Source organism: Heteronotia binoei, chromosome 1 (assembly GCF_032191835.1).
Source record: "Heteronotia binoei isolate CCM8104 ecotype False Entrance Well chromosome 1, APGP_CSIRO_Hbin_v1, whole genome shotgun sequence".
Classification (NCBI taxonomy): domain Eukaryota; kingdom Metazoa; phylum Chordata; class Lepidosauria; order Squamata; family Gekkonidae; genus Heteronotia; species Heteronotia binoei.
In genome coordinates, this window is record NC_083223.1 from 83,030,768 (window position 1) to 83,048,309 (window position 17,542).

The 17,542-nt window shown below is 41.6% G+C and overlaps 1 protein-coding gene across 3 annotated transcripts in view; it reads right to left on the reverse strand.

The window, feature by feature from the left end:
• RNGTT (RNA guanylyltransferase and 5'-phosphatase) overlaps positions 1-2,282 on the reverse strand; it is a 232,083-nt gene extending 229,801 nt beyond the window's left edge. For 2 of the 3 annotated variants that reach the window (XR_009555318.1, XM_060236959.1), the window contains exon 1: positions 2,111-2,219. Coding sequence is in view for 2 of the 3 variants with exons in the window: in XM_060236959.1 (XP_060092942.1) it covers positions 2,111-2,174 (64 nt within the window). In the remaining variant the exon portion in view is untranslated. Of the gene's footprint in view, positions 1-2,110 lie in introns of all 3 variants that reach the window. The other variant, XM_060236951.1, reaches the window with a different exon arrangement.
• Between the last annotated feature and the right edge of the window lie 15,260 nt (positions 2,283-17,542).

The window sequence follows — 17,542 nt, forward strand, 5'->3', positions numbered from 1 at the left end:
ACCTGTATGCAGATGACATTCAGCTCTAATCCTCCTTTTGTTAGATCCATCAGCAGCTAGTTCTCATAGTAGAAAAAGAAGAGATTGGATATATACCCCAGCCGTCACTACCCAAAGGAGTCTCAGAGCAGCTTTTCCTTCCCCTCCCCACAACAGACACTCTGTGAGGTAGGTGGCACTGAGAGAGCTGTGACAGAAATTGCTTTTGAGAGGAACATCTCTGAGATGTGCAGGCAAAGGAGTGAGGAGTCAACCCAGTTCTCCCAGATTAGAATCCACACACTTAACCACTACACCGAACTAGCTAGTACAGGGACTACTGATACAATAAGTAATGGATTCAATGAGGGTATATAAATACTTCCTCTTGGAAAAAAAATACATTGGCTTGTGTGAGGGGAGCAAAGAATCTACAGTCTAATGGATCTCCTGCATCTTTGTTGAAAGTTTCAAAGCTTAGAAGCTCTGTTTCCACTTCTGCATCAGTTTCGGGATGACAACTTGCTACTGTACTACATATCTTGATGGACTGACTTGATGTACTGACAGCAGTACAGTGAAGACAGTTTTGCAAATGTCCCATAGCATCTTGAGCTTTTATTACTTAACATTTTCTAGGTATAGGACCAGGCATTAGAAGCATTTCCATGGCTGAAACCTGACTCTGCTCAGGTTGTTTTACAGACATAATAAAGATTACGTTCAGGATCAAACCAGCTGCATTAATAATCACCACTATGCAGGGTCAAAGGGAGACATTTCCATGACTGGTTGGTAACACTGACTGGCAACCTTTCTCCCTTACCTTGCAGCTGGGCTCACTTCCTTGAGTGTGAACCACTGCTCAGTTATTCCCTTAGTTGGGCAGGCACATCCAGCAAAATGTGATTTCAGTGATCATGTTGCTTGGCATAATTATTATGTTGTTTACAGTGGGGTGGTGTAGTGTCATTAGAGGAATACATGAATTCAGTATGTGTGCTGAAGAGGGAGGTACTTGAGGCAAATGCTTACTTCGCTTGTGTTTCTACTTCTTTCCTGATCTGGAACATTAAGGGAAAAGGAAGACGTACAGAGAATACAATGGCACCAGGAAAAATTGTAAGGGGCTTCTCAGTGTACCCTCATATTAGGGGAGATTTATACACTATGTTAATTGCTGGCTAACCTGCATGTGTGAATGCATCATCACCACTATGTATTGCTTGTAATACTAAAGCAGATCAATATATCTCTAAAAATAACAAATTGACACAAATCACCTAAATCCCAAGACCTAGCAAAACATACATACACCACTATTCTTTTCTGTGCATACTCTTCCATATAAAACCAGCCAATCCGAAAAAGAAAACACTACCTCAATTTTTAAAAAGAAAACAGGACCAAGTGATGTGGATGGCAATATGTCAAATGAAGATCAGTTAGTCTTAAGGTGATGCAAATGGAGCATGCAATCCTAGCGATAAATATCCACATACTGGGTCTGAACTGGTAGCAACTAACCAACAAATGCCTTGAGTTTGGTGTGGGCAACCTGATGAAAATGCCTACTCAATGCGCAAGCAGTCACAAAAGAAGGCAATTTCTGCACTGAGAATAGATGAGGGGTTGAAAGGGGAGAAACTGCAGTCGTGATGGTAATGTCTATGGTGCAGATGCATTTTAAATCAACCTAGCCTCAGAGAGGATATTAAAAAGCTAGAGAAAGTGCTAGAGACAGCCAAAATGCTTAAGAGATCTGAAAGCAGACACCAGGAAAGGGGGGAGCGGATCTCCACAGTTCTGTTTATATCCCACCTTTTCATGCAGGAGCTCAGAGTGATATACACAGCTCTTCACCCGCTGCCCATTTTATCTGCACAACAATTATCCCTCTCTCAGGTTAGACTGTGAGAGTGAAGATCACCACCTGTCAGCCAGAGAGCTTCAGGGTTAAGCGGAGATTTGAAACCGAGTTTCCTAATCCTAATCCCACAGTTTAACCGCTACACCACAGATTTATGGGAAGCAGCACCCCAGCGGAAAGCCCCACCACAAGCCGCAAAGTGCCATCCGAACTGTCCCGCCCTGTCCTTTTCCCTTCTCTTGCCAGCCCGCCACAGTTTACCTGCCACGGGTTGCCCTCGCCTCGGACAGTGCAACCACCGGGGTGGGATCTTGTTGAAGGACATAGCGAGGCCGAAGACAACAGGGGCTCGCACAGCGCGGCCCCCTCGCCTCCAGCAGCCACCGCCACTTTCATCCGCCTCCCAGCCCACAGCGACGCCGCCAAACCACAATGCACCGCTCTCGAGAGAAACCGGTTCCGCTTCCGAGAGTCCAGCCGCGCCGGTCTGCCCAAGCAAAGAAGGCGGGGCCTCTCGTCTCTATAGCATCGCGACTGACGGAGGGATGCGTCATGGACTCTGTTTCCGGGTCCAAGTTCCCTGTTTGTTTGGGGACTCTCCATTTTGTGTTGCTAGGGTAGTGAAAGCACCGCGAGGTTGCTAGCGGACGTGGAGCGTGGAAAGAAACACTTCCGCATTTTGTTGAATACTGGATTTAGAGTGAAGGGATCATGTAATTAGTTTGACGTTTGCTCCAACCTGAGTGATGCTTTGCGCTCGGAGGTCTTTTGCTGCACCATCAAGCCCAATTTAAACAACTAATTCTGTTGCTATACAAAAGAGCCTTCAAAAGATCTGATCCCCTCCTCTGATGAAGTGTGCTTAGAGAACACACGAAAGCTTACGTTCTGAATAAAACTTGGTTAGTCTTAAAGGTGAGACTTGACTCCTGCTTTGTTCAGCTGCTTCAGACCAACACGGCTGCCCACCTGGATCTAACTTCAAATACGAGCACTGTGTTCCAGCTAAGAGCTTTCATGAATTAGTACCCGTTTCCCCTGGTGCATGAAATGAATTAAGTGCAGTCGATATATGTGGGGGTGGAGGTTTGCGAACAATGATGTTAAAAGGCCATGAAATGCAAGATGTTTAGTGTTTCAGCTGACTAATGATTTCAAACGACATCCACCTATAGGCGCTGGGGACGAAAGCCATCCACTGGAAACATCTGGATAACTTGCTGCGTATTTGTTGCATTTGCCGCACTTGTCTCTTTCTTGATAAGGATTTAGTAGGCGATAACTCTTAATGCCTCTATTACAGACTTGTAAGCAGGGCTTTCTTTGTAGAAAAAGCCCAGTAGGAACTCATTTGCATATTAGGCCACACCCCCTGACATCACCGTTATTTCGCATGGGGCTTTTGTAAAAAAACCTCAGCATGACCTCATTTGCATATTAGGCCACACCCCTTTGTGCCAAGCCAGCCAGAACTGTGTTCCTGTGCATTCCTGCTCAAAAAAGCCCTGCTTGTAAGGAAACTTATCTCTTAACTCCAGCTCCAGTGTGAAATGCAAAAATCATGAGAAAGTGGTGGTTATCTTCACTCTCCAATAGAAAAATGTTACCAAACGGGTCATAAGGAAAGGAAAGGTCCCCTGTGCAAGCACCAGTCGTTTCCGACTCTGAGGTGACGTTGCTTTCACAATGTTTTCATGGCAGACTTTTTACGGGGTGGTTTGCCATTGCCTTCCCCAATGGGTCATAAATCACTGTCCTATATCACCACCACTACCCCACCTCACCTGCTGCAATAATATTGGACTACGTTGCAGGAGTGTTGTGATTCTCAGTCTTCTCTTCCTCTCAGTCTTGCAATTCAGATGTGCCTGAACTACCATACGGAAGTCATCGTGGATGTTTATTTTCTCTTGTAACATAGAACACCATTGCAAAACAATTTTGCTAATTTTTTTAAACAACCAAAATTACCCCACAAGAAGACCTAAGTCTGCAAATAGCACAGCCCTAGATAGCAGAGACCCAAGAAGTGTCATTACAGTGAGATGAGAGCTGGATTATGGTAAGGAAAATGAATGGAAATAAAGAAGGAAAGGAGAATGACCCAAAAGCCCTTTTTGCTAAAGGTGAGGGGAAAGAAAACACAGTTACACTTACTTGTAACTGTTGTTCATCAAGTGGTCTTCTATGCAGGCACATACGGGACTGCACACGCATAGGCCAGCCATAGCAAAAACACAAAATGGCTGCCCCACCTTACCTTTAGCCACTCAGTGAAGATCCTTGTGCTATACTGGTGGCTGCTGCCAATGCAACATCCGTAAAAATCTGTGCAGCTAATCAAATCTCCCGTGACCAATCAGAAGCCTTGCTAGGCAAAAAAACCCCCACCTAGCTGGATTATGGTAAGGAAAATGAATGGAAATAAAGAAGGAAAGGAGAATGACCCCAAAGCCCTTTTTGCTAAAGGTAAGGGGAAAACACAGTTGCACTTACTTGTAACTATTGTTCATCAAAACACTTGGTGGGTGCCTGATGTGTAGGCACCATGGTGCCCATGACATAGACTGTTGCTACTTCTGTAACAGATTTGGAGACGCCAGATGCAATTCCATACCTGAAGTTAAACAGGTATGAACAAAGATAATATTTGGGTCAGCCATCACTCTGGTAGGAGTTGACCTTGAAAGGGCAACTGCTGTAAGAGCTCTCTTAGCCCCACGTATCTCACAGGGTGTCTGTTGTGGTGGGGGGGAGAGATAAAGAAGATTGTGGCCGCTCTGAGATTCAGAGTGTAGGGTGGAATATAAATTCAAATCCAATGTCTGGGAGACTACATGAGAATTCTGCGTATGATAAATGGAGCACAGGAACAGCAAGTCATTAATATATTTAAAAATATAAATGCCTTGTTTTCATATTTAGCCACTCCTAGGAAGAATGTATTTTATTAATGTTTTACTGCATAATGTTGTGATTAGGCCCCCTACACTGAGAGATGACTCACATTACTGAGCCTGCATATCCTTTGAAAACAGCTCACCTCAATTGAATAAAGAGCCTGCAGATCAGCATTGTACCTTGGCTGAGACGGACGTTTCATATGGCTTTCAATTTATTGTGGAACCATCATCAGGTTCAGGAAAGCATTTCCTCTGGCTGCCCACAAGGGGGCAGTAAACTATAGCAGGCTCAATCAGCTCATAGTGCTTGTCTCTTAGAGTATTGTTCTTAAAGCACAACTTTGGGCATGAGTCTGTTAAATCGGGTTTTTAAAAAGGAAACTAGCATCAGAAAATATATTAAGATTTAAAACATTTTCAGAAACACAGTCCTCTAGTTAAGTACCTAGCTCCATAGCAGCTCTTAGGAGCGCTGACTCCTCCACTGGACAACTGTTTCCTTTTTCTTATTCCTTATTCATGCCCAGGACTTTTTTTTGTGGAAAAAGTCCAGCAGGGATGCATTTGCATATTAGGCCACACCCTTACATCACCATTATTTCACACATGGCTTTTTTGTAGAAAAAGCACAGCAGGAACTCATTTGCATGTTAGGCCACACCCACTGGTGCCGAGCCAGCTGGAACTACATTCCTGTGTGTTCCTGCTAAAAAAAACCCCTGATGCCATTCTTGCTGAGACTCAAGGATGAGTACAAGTTTTTAAAAAACAACGCAATAAAGAGAGCAGTATAAGACATTCCTTAATCAATCCGACAACAGCATTATAACCAGGACTTTTTTGTAGAAAAACCCAACAGGAACTCATTTGCATATTAGGCCACACACCCTGACATTGCCATTGTTTCATGCAGGGCTTTTTGTGGAAAAAGCCCAGCAGGGACTCATTTGCATATCAGGCCACACCCCCAGATGCCAAGCCAGCCAGAACTGCGTTCCTGTGCGTTTCTGCTCAGAAAAAAAAGCCCTTATTATAGACATGAGAAAACAATGTAGTAAAAACAAGATCATAATACAGCCCTGTTCCCTTTCAAAAAAGTACCTTCCTAATCAATGTTAAATGATCTAAGGTTCTGTTTGGGTGTTTGTTTGTTTTTACTTTTTAAAATATAAGCTGAAAGGGGGAAAGACACTCATTCTTTTGTAATTATGGTCCTCTACTTTTTTGCTGTCATGGCCCAGGTAAGCTGACTGTGAATGACTAGGCTGCAATCCTGACATGCTTAATAGCAGTGGTGACCAAACTTGCTTCAAGTAAGAGCCACATAGAATAAAGATCAGGTGTTTGAAAGCCACAAGACATGAACATCAGATGAGAGCTGGACGGAAGATAAATAGATTGGAGGAGGGCGGGAGAGGTAGAAAGAAACCAACTTTAACTTCAGATGTATTCTCCAAGCCAACATCTGGCTTGGCTTGGCGAAATGATTTAAGGAGAGAAATGCCTTCTCCAAGCCGACCAATGGGGCAGTGAGGGCTTTGAGAGCCACACAATGTGTGAAAGAGCCACATGCGGCTCCCAAGCTAGAATTTGGCCGCTACTGCTTAACAGGATAAATTCCCATTTAGCTCAGTAGGATTTACCTCTGAATTACAATGCTTAGGATTGCACTGCACATCTTGAAAACAATGGTGCTGACATGAAACTATTTTTCCAATGGAGCATAGTCACAAAGTGACTTCCACTGGACCATAGTCCATCTAAATCCACTACAAAGTAGCTCCCTTGCAAATTATCCTTTGTTTGATTCTTAACATTTTTATGTAGCATTTACATCACCAGGTGGCGCCATAATTCTATATACGGCATATCCTCCATTATTTAAAAGTGTTGGGATTTTAAGGGCTGCAGCCCAAACACGGCATAATAACCAGTATCTGTGATATCATCCAATTCTGACATGTATTTCTTTTTGTGTGTTTTTTGTTTGGGTCAGTTGATCGGAATGCATGAATAAGATAACTTGCTGAAGCAGGAAGTAAACCAGTATTCTGCCAAATAAATCATTATAAGTATATAATCATGAACTGGAATGAACTATTGCATTGTCTTGTGAATTAGCATTAATGAACATAACCAGTCTCTTTTGGGGGGGAGGGGGGCAATTTGCTTTTTAACACTATTCACTTGTGGCCCTTTAGTATTTGGTTCTTATAACTTTACATAGTTTTCACCAACTCACGCATAGTTACTTTATTTACAAGTACTGTGACTTGTATTCAATGACTCTCAATGGGTAGAAAAGAGTGAAAGCAAACAGGAACACCTTTTCCCCAGCTGGTCTTTCTCAGCCACCATAACTTACCTTTCTTTCCCACTACAGATAGACTTCAGGGAGTCCTGCTTTCCCGAACCATCCTGAGAAGTATTATTTTGCCAAACTGATGGTCTCCCATCCTAACTGTATGAGTTAAACAATAACTAGTTTCTTGGAACAGTATCTTTCATTCCTAGCTTGCATGCCACCTCCTCATCCCAGCCAGCAGGACAGGGCAAGGAGACAGCTAAAGAGGTCTCCCAAAGTGAAGATGAAAGATACCTTTTCCTGGGTATGCTTCCAAACACAGTCATCGCCACAGCTATGTTTTCCCCCCAGGAAAAAAAATATGCTCCAAATACGAAGAATTTCCTAGAGAACATCACTTACAGACAACTGGTGGGGAGGGGGGAAAGAGGGGAGGATAACTGTTCAATTAAAGTATTTTAACAATAGACATTAAGGTATACAACTCAAATCTGCAAAGGGATACTGGTCTTGCAAGAACTATTCTGTTCATGTTAACTTTGAGACCTTGACTTTTAAGTATGCAAACATTTACAAATTGCAGCAGAACTAGATAGGAAATCTCCTTCTCTGTTAGGAACATGACCTACTTCAGCCTTTGATGATACTTCTCTATTGTTGAAACAGACTGCATCAGCAGTGAATCCAGTGTTTCAAAGCAGCTAAAAGTACATTCGGGTCCACTCTGGAAATCAGACCTGTTTCAGAAAATGCTACATGCAAGCTCTACTGTTCTGAACTAGGGGTGCCAATCCCCAGTTGGGGCCAGGGGATTCCCTGGTTTGGAGGCCCTCCCCCCTCCTTCAGGGTTATCAGAAAGTGGGAGTGGGGTGGGAAATGTCTGGTGGGCACTCCCTTATTCCCTATGGAGACCGATCACAGGGTGTAATGGAGAATTAATCTGTGGGTATCTGAAGCTCAGAGGGTGGGCTGTTTTTTGAGGTAGAGGCACCATATTTTCAGCATAGCATCTAGTGCCTCTCCTCAAAAAACCCCCAAGTTTCAAATGTGCTGAGCTGCAGAGGTCATTCTGTAGAAAAAGAGGTGCCAGAGCTCATTAGCATAACTCATTTGCATATGGCACACAGCCCTGGCATCACTGGAAGGTTTACTAAATTATATCAGCTCAACATCTCTCTTAAAATGCTTCTTGAATTATAATTGTCATAATAAAACCTTACTCCCATTATACTTTTAAATTACTTTCTCCTATGTGGCCACAGTGGCATGATGATGATTTCCATCTGTCTGCTTTATGTGTTTTAGTTATTTTCCAAAAGTTTGTCAGATCTTAAGAGTTCAGCAAAATTCCCACAGGGAGTTTGAACAATGGTGCCCAGAAGCAAGTGTTGGGGAAGGTGGGGGTTTAAGAAAGAAAAAGCACAATAAAATTTAGGGGTTCCAGAGTTCCACTCCTGTGAGCTCCTGCCCAAAATGAGGCCTACTGAGCTGTTATAATTTAGTAACCTGCCGGCGATGTCAGGGGTGTGTGGCATATGAGTTAAGCAAATGAGTTGTGCTAATGAGCTCAAAAAATCTTTTTCTACTAAATGGCCTATCATCCTAAACACAGTTACACCTTTCAAAACTGGTTGACTGCAATGGATTTACAAGGGTGCATTCTTGCTTACAATACCACTGCACTTGTCTTAATGGAATCTGAAGTACTTATATGCATACAGCATAATCCACAACTTTTCTCAGGAAAAAAAATGAGAACTCTTACATCTGGTCACATTTCATTCTGGTTAAAAAAAAAAAAACAACATTTCATATTAAGCAGTGTAATTCATACTACCCCGGATGTCTAAATGAACATGTTACAAAGCTATTAGAAGTTATTGAACTCTCTCTCCCTCTCCCTATATATACAGAGAGTCTAATAGTTTTATAATGTTTGAGTGTGTGTGTATGTGTGTGTAATATATAAAGAAACTAGGGATGAGTGTGCACTCCAAAAGGAAATATTCAGAACTGCCTGAGCTACTCCAGTCTAGTGATGAATTTAAGAGAAATTACTCTCTTAATTTGATCAGAATAAAAGGACTGGACACAAACTTAATTTAAATATGCATGTCTTGTTTTCCTAAACACAATCTAGGGGACAAGAAATGAATAGACATTCACAGTGTTAAAGCTGCATTGTAGGAGTCATCATATTTAGATCTTGTTCAAAGCAAATACATGAAATTATCATTTGAAGTAGTCATGCTTCTTCTTTTCATTCTGGTTGCAGAAAGGACACACTGTCAGTGGATTCTCAGCATACAAAGTAAAACAAAGACATTGTTGTGCTATCACACGGAATAAAAAATAAGGGAAGAGAATGTTTCTGGCTAGGGGAGAAAAAAATCCTCATTAAGCAGCATACCATAATTTGTCATTTTCCTCCACTGTGCATCTTTGGTGTTGGCTAAACATAACTCATAGTAGAATGTCTAATATTAGAAATTTTTAAACTGACACTTCTAATAAACCTATGTTATAAATATTTAGCCTTGCTAAATGTGTCACTTTGCTCATGCTCAGATCAGGAACTTCCAAAATGCCAGGCAAGTTAATGTTCATAAGTACGTTCATATTACGTTGGTTTGGTTCAAAACAGAAACTAGGACAAGGAGTTTTATCTGTTCTTGCACCGTATTTCCTAATAAGGAAAATTGGCAGGATGCCCCTCCCACAAGCTGGTTTCCAGGCAATGTGTTTCCTGCTGCCTCTTTTGCTGACACATAATTGTTGCAATCAAGAAATTTCCCAGCACCATGTGAATGTCAGTAGTCATCCACAAACTACGTAGTTTCACTTCTACTTTAATTAAGACACACAGGAAAATCCAGCCCATGATTTTAATAGATTTTGTGTTCCATTGTCTTATTAAATATACGGTTTGGCTGTATGCACATTTTATTTCTCCTGAGCAACATCACTGTCTGGGAAACTAGCCTCACATATATGTGTGTGTGTGATTTTGGTACTGACTCTAGTTTGGAATTATATTTCCATGCTTAGATTGTTTTTAATAAGCATGCATGGACTGACATTTATCAATATTTTCTAGGAACCTTATGATGGTTGAAAATGAACGTTGTTTTTTTTCTTTGGGGGAAGGTGACTTCTGGAACAGAGAGTGAACTGACAGATAAGTACTGAACAAAGAAAAAGCAGCTGTATAAAAGTTTCTATAGCAGAACATTCTTTTCCACTCTAGTGAAGCAGAAATAATCCCCCAAACCTAGAAACTTGTTTCCAAAAGAATGTACATAAAAGAGTGTACAGGCATCTCCATTGTAGGATCAAGTTGTAGGTGATGTGAAGAACCTCAGCCTGAGATCCTAGAGAGTCACTGCCAGTTTGAGTAGACAGTACTTTGATGGACCACCAAAGGTCAAATTTGGTATAAGGCATCTTCATGTGTAAACACTGTAAACAACATTTTCTCTTTCAAACCACCTTCAGCCCTGAAGAAGCTATTGTCCACCTCCAGCTTTAATAGTCCTTTCACATGGAGATACAACAGTGAGCTATTCTAGCATGCACAGGCATTTTTATTTATTTTACTTTTATTTTGGTAAATTTACATTCCGCCCTTTCCCAAGTGGGCTCAGGGCAGATTACAGCCAGATAAAACCAGTCAAATACAATAAAATCAGTAAAATGCAATTAAAACAATAACACAACACAGTACTATATGACAAAGGTGGGCGGGCAGGCTCATAGTGCAGGTTAGAGTATAATTAGTGGCCCAGATATGATAATTCAGATGGTGGATCACTGTGGGGGAGGATAGCCGATGGTATAGGCAATAAGGAGAAGGACACCCACTTGCCTCATCCAAATGCCTAGCGGAACAGCTCCATCTTACAGGCCGTATGGAAAGATAACAAATTCGGTAGGGCCCGTATCTCCATAGGGAGCTGATTCCACCAGGTTGGGTCGAGGCAAGACGGACATCCTTTGGGCCAGGGATAACCAGAAGATGTCGGTTGGCAGATCATAGCAATCTTTGGGGCTCATATGGGGAGAGGTGGTCCCGCAAGTATGTTGGTCCCAGCCTGGCCACGTAAGGCTTTGAATGTCAATGTTAGAACCTTGAAGCAGATCTGGTACTCAACTGGTAACCAGTGCAATGTGCACAGCATCGGTTGACTGCTTGCCCATACAGGCAATCCAGTTAGGAGCTATGCTGCCGCATTTTGCACCAGTTGGAGTTTTCGGATCAGTCTTGTAGAGTGAGTTGTTGTCGTTGTTCAGTCGCACAGTTGAGTCCAACTCTTTGTGACCCCATGGACAAAGTCACGCCAGGCCCTCCTGTCTTCCACCATCCTCCGAAGTCTGCTGAAATTCGTGTTTGTTATATCAGCAACGCTGTCCAGTCATCTCATCTTTTGCTGTCCCCTTCTTATTTTGCCTTCTATCTTTCCCAGCATCAGGATCTTCTCTAGTGAGTGCTTCCTTCTCATTTGGTGGCCAAAGTATTTGAGCTTCAGCTTCAGCATGTGACCTTCCAAGGACAGTCTGGGTTGATTTCCCTTAGGACTGACTTGATCTTCTTGCAGTCCAAGGGACTCTCAAGATTCTTCTCCAGCACAGCTCAAAAGCATCTATTCTTCTGCGCTCAGCCTTCCTTATGGTCCAGCTCTCACAGCCATACCTTACTACTGGGAATACCATCGCTCTAACTATACGGACTTTTGTTGGCAGGGTGATGACTCCACTTTTTATTATACTGCCCAGGTTTGCCATAGCTGTCCTCCCAAGGAGCAAATGTCTTTTAATTTCATGACTACAGTCACCATCTGCAGTGATCTTGGACCCCAGAAATGTGAAGTCTGTCACTACTTCCATGTTTTTCCCTTCTATTTGCCACAGTGCGATGGGGCCAGATGAAATGATCTTAGTTTTTTTTTATATTGAGTTTCAAGCCTACTTTTGTGCTCTCCTCCTTCACCCTCAAAAAGAGGTTCTTTAGGTCCTCCTCACTTTCTGCCATTAGAGTGAGTTACAGTAGTCCAACCTGGAAGTGACTGTTGGATAGATCACTGTAGCTAGGTCCTGGGACGTCAGATAGGGCACCAAGTGTTTGGCCTGCCGAAGATGGTAGAAGGCAGATCGCGCAACTGCTGTGACTGGGCCTCCATGGAAAGGGAGGTATCCAGTATCACCCCCAAACTCCTCACCTTCTCAGCTGGCACCAGAGGCATCATCTAGGGTGGGAAGTTGGATGCCCGATCCTAATCGCCCTCGACCCAGGTACAGGACCTCTTAGTTGAATTAAGCTTCAGCCGGCTTAACTGCAACCAACCTGCCACAGCTTATAACACTCTGGTCAGATGGTCTGGGGCGGCGTCTGAATGGCCGTCCATCAACAGATAGAGCTGGGTGTCATCTGAATATTGGTGGCAGCCCAGCCCAAAACCTCGGACAATCTGGGCAAGGGGGTGCATATAAATGTTAAACCTCACTGGTGAGAGAACAGCTCCCTGTGGCACACCGCATTCAAGTGGGTGCCGCAGAGAAGTCTGCTCACCAATCACCACCCTTTGTCCCTGGCCACGGAGGAAGGAAGGAAGCCACTGTAAGGCTACCCATTGAACTCCAATATCGGCATCCAGTAGAAAAGGCTTAGAACAGATGATAGTAGGTTCAGAATTGAACGTGTGTAGCCTCCTTGGTCCTCTGGAAGAAAACTGTTTATGCCTTTAACAGCTATACAGTTTAGAAACTATATAGAAACAACTGAACAACACAATCCTCATTTAACATATAACCCAGAGATTTTTTTCGCAGTCTAAACAGTATTATGATAGGAGGAAGTTAATTTTTTTTCCAAATTGCTAGCTTGTGCCAAAGACAATGTGGAAACACGCTGCACAAAGAACCTAAGTCCAGGAATCAAATCCTTACTTCTCCTGCTTGGAAAAGTTTTATTCATAAAAATGTCACTGCACACATACCATTTATCTCATATCTATAGGAGTGCCTGACAAACAGTGACAAATATATCATTTCATATCAGCTTTAGTATAGCTGTGGAGAAACGCCATCTTAGTTAATGATGGTGCTTGGTGGGGAGGGAACATGAAACTGCTAAGGCAGGCTTTGTGGCCTAGCCTTCCCTTCACTCCCTCCTCCCTTCCGGAGTTAAACCATCAACTCTAGGGGGAAAGCCTCCTAGAGGGGCAGGAAGTTCTTTTTTTTTATTGGAGTGAGGCGGGAAAAGGTCAGTTCTTGGCTGGCCCTCAAGGAGAGAGGTTGTCAGTCTGTGGGCTCCTGACTGTGGGAGAGGCCTTCTCCTGAGGGAGAGGAGGACTCCAGGCAGTCAGAACGAGGAAGTCATCCACAAGGCAGGGCAAGGTTAGACCAGGGACGGGAGGATGCATTTAAATCCACCTTTTATTTGTGCTCCTGGTTGCTGTTCGGGTGCTGTGCTAAACTTTTACATGCAACTGCTTTTGTTTTTTTCTTTTCTTTTGTTTTTCTCTTCTAATTAAATATTTTTACTGTTTTGAATGCTGGCAGTCAAACTTTGTACCACATAGATCCCCAACCGCTTTAGACCATGCTGCTTTATGAAGGGGGCCCCGGGGAAAGGCATGTAGTTGGATAAGGTGCCAGTCCTCCAGGGGTTCCCCTAAGAAGTGCTGTGGTCTCTGTGATACCCAAGTACAGGGTGGCAGAGGACCTTGAGGCCTGGCCTCAGAGCTGGAGAGGGGGATTGGGAGTCCTGTTCCTCTCAATCCAAACCCCTAGACTGAGCAGGTGGTGGCAGCGAGCCCAAGTGGCCGGAGGAGAAATAACTCCCTCCAAAAAGGGGAACGGGGTGTGGTAGGCAAACCAGGGCCATTCCGACACAATAGCCATTACAGTGACTAAATTGTGTAGTAAATGTTGCATCTGGTTTGCCTGAGTTGGTTCTGTATGCTGTCATGACTGCTTGCCCTGTATCTGCTAGACACTGGGGGGATCTTCATTTCCAAACAAAAGGAATGAATGGACAAACTGAAATATATGTTTGCTTGATTAAATTAATTAAATGAACAGCTTTTTAAACAAGGCGGTCTTTTAAAATATTGGTGCATGGAATCAAGTGATTCTAAAGACGGAAAGCTAAAAAAGAAAATGGATGTGATTTAAGTGATTATTAATAACGTTTTAATATATTTTACTACAACATTTAGATTATTGTTAAGATGGGTGGGTGGCAGTTAGGGATGCAGTTCTACTCTGGCATCAGCTGAAGTCAGTGAACTTCTGAGTGTCCATTGCAGACAGAGAAGAATCAGCTTTGTGCCATCCGCCCTATCACATTTCACTGTAATCAGCCAAGAACAGAATTTTCTCTGCTGAAAGATGAAAGTAGCATTAGCCATGCAGAGGTTGGCAACGGGCAGGGGGGCTCCCTTAGGAAGTCATGTGTATTTCATATGGATTACATCACCCTTTTATCCATATCACATGAGGCTGAGTCATTACTGCTCTTGCATACGATTTTCAAGAGCAAGTCTAGGCAGCAGCTGCTTAATTTCTTCTCTCCCAACAACAGCCTTTAATGTACCACAGACAGTATTGTTTCAAACAGCTCTGCATGGTAATTTAGGTTTGCAACATGTTTCAACTTGACAAAGAGTTAAATCACATCAAAATGCCAACAGATTCTCCATAGTGGCAGTCATGTTAGCAACTGCTAAAAACACACGATATGTTTTTGACAACATATTCATGTTTAGGTATAACAGAATGACAACACTGAGCATCAAAGGTTAGAGTTTGTGAATTTAAGGAACAAATTCTACATTTAAAGATGGAAAGCAAGTAAGACTGGCAGGAACAAGAGATGTAAAATTTCCAGAAATTTCCAAGACACAAAAAAGATTGAAATCTTGGCGGAAATTGAAATATATGCAATACTTACTGTCCTGTCAAACCTAAATTATTTTTACTGCTTTAACAGCATAAAATGCACCATTTATTACCTACTTAGAATATAAAGTTGAAATATTTGACATATTTATAGAATTTAAAATGATAAATGCCTTAGTTTTATATAAGCAAAACTGCAAATATACCCAGTACTTGAGAGAAAACTACAAACTGAAGCACCCTGTGCTCTCTTAGGATATCCACCTTAATTTGTGCTATCTCATTAAAGAGAGCTTAATTCTCAATGAAACTTTCCGTTTTCCTCTGAGGCTTTGATGCAGCATCTGCCACACTTCCTTCTGATAGTCTTTATATCCAGTCTGCAGATAAATGTAGATTTAGGTGGGCAGCTATGTTGGTCTGGAGTAATAAAACAAGGTTTGGTCCGAAGCAATAGAACAAAGTTCGAGTCCAGTAGCATCTATAAGACCAACAATGTTTAATTCTGGGTATAAGCTTTCTTAAAGATCCCATTGGACTCAAACCGTGTGGGTAAATATGTCACAGTGGTTTGAAGGAAAGGTAAAAAGAACAACCACATTAGGTCAAAAGGGCAACAAAAGGCACACAACTACAGGAAGCAATAAATGCCTTGCATACTCTCCCCATGAAAATCCTTCTAGGTGCAGAAATACATATTGATTTAAGAGCTGTATATGCCCACAATATGTCCATCTTGTCTTTAAAAACATTTAACTTTTAACATTTAACAAGATAAAGTATTTCACAGGGTTTTCCCCAGCATTCCTTCAAAAAAAAAAATCTGTTTTTCCCTTTTTCTCCTCTGGGCCTTCACATCTCTAGCAGGAACTGAAACTGAGACACCAATTAAGTGATCTGAACAAACAGTTATACTTGAAAATTGCTTTTCTCTCCTGGATATCTTGATAACATAGTTGGGTTACAGTTCAGTGCTAAAGACTATTCCAACACTATCCATGATAACATTGGGATTTAAACCCAATCTTCCTTGATCCAGCTTCTGCACTCTGTTCACTAAAGCAAAACAACCAATTTTGGCAGATGGAAATGGGGCAATTTTCCCTGTCGTTGAAAACCTCAGAAAGTACTAGATCCCAGAAATTCCATCTGTGTACAAAAGATTTTGATGATTGCTATTAAAAGTAATGGATGGATTCTGCAACCAGGAAAAACACCAAGGAGAAAACAGAAGAACATCAGTTCTAAGAGGAATAAAAACAAAGAGAGAACAGTCTACTGTAGGCTACGCAAATAATTGCTCTTGGAACTCAGCCAAGGGAACAAAATCACATTCTCCTTTCAAATAAGGAAAGCTCCTTTTTTCTAACAGGACTAAGGGAAAAAAACACTTGTGCAAGAAAAGTGGAGCAAAATATTAGGACCCTTTTCCCCAAAATTAATTACATATCATCTTTTAAAAATGACCCTATAAACCTCTATAAGTTAACTATAAATCATTTTTTTAATAACCACTAATAGATCCTTAAGGTCAGCACTTGTTGTTCAGCCGCACAGTCGAGTCTGTTTTCAGCACAGCTGTCTGCAAAGTTTCAATACATGGGAGTTTTACTTATGTCTAAACTAATAAAACTTGTTAATTCGATAAGAAATTTGAAGAAAGCAAATGGAGAAAATGAGCACTGTGTAAACTGGCACAAAGTTTCTCTGAGACCACATATACCCAGTCTAACAAGAAAAGACAGAGTAGTAAGGACAAAGAAAATACTAATGAACAATACTGTGAGCTCAGTTCTTTCTCTCTGCCATTAACAGGTGGCAAAAAGAGCTTTCAAATATAGATGCATACATCTGTATTTTTAATTCAAAACACAGCATTTGTAAAATCTCATTTTTAAAAAATATATAGTCAATCTATATCAGATAATGTAAAATCAGTTTGGTACCAAGTTCACAAACTAAAGTTTGCAGACTGAAAGATCCTTTATACTGTAACTCTATAGTTCGTATAATACATTTTTTGGGGGGGTGAATTATCTGCATTTAGATAAGTGCATCAGAATTTATCTGAAAATACCATAATCAGACACACATCAGAAGCACATCAAAAGTTGATTTAATTCACCATGATAGGTAAAGATAAGGATTTTTAATCTACTGTATTAGAATGATTATTACTAAATTATTGATAGTAAAGATACATGAAATGGCAAAGCTGAAAATGCTCACTCATATGTATGACACTACTACTAATTTATCAATTGAATGCTATTAATTTATCAACTGAGAACAAAGCACAAAAGCATTTCCTAATTATATTTTCTTTTTAAAATATATCTAAAAATAGATACTGCATTTTAATCTTTTCAAAGTAACATAAAGCAAAAGTATGCACAAAAAACTGTGTATCTGATAAAGGCCTTGCCATTAAAAAGGTTTTAAAATTATAACATTAAGAATTATAATTATAAACCACAATCTGGGCTAATCTGAGCACTTTTCGGCCTAATGACTTTCAAGGGTGCATTCCAGGAGCTCACTAAGTACATGCTCAAATATCACAGTAAAGCCAGGGGGGGGGGGGGG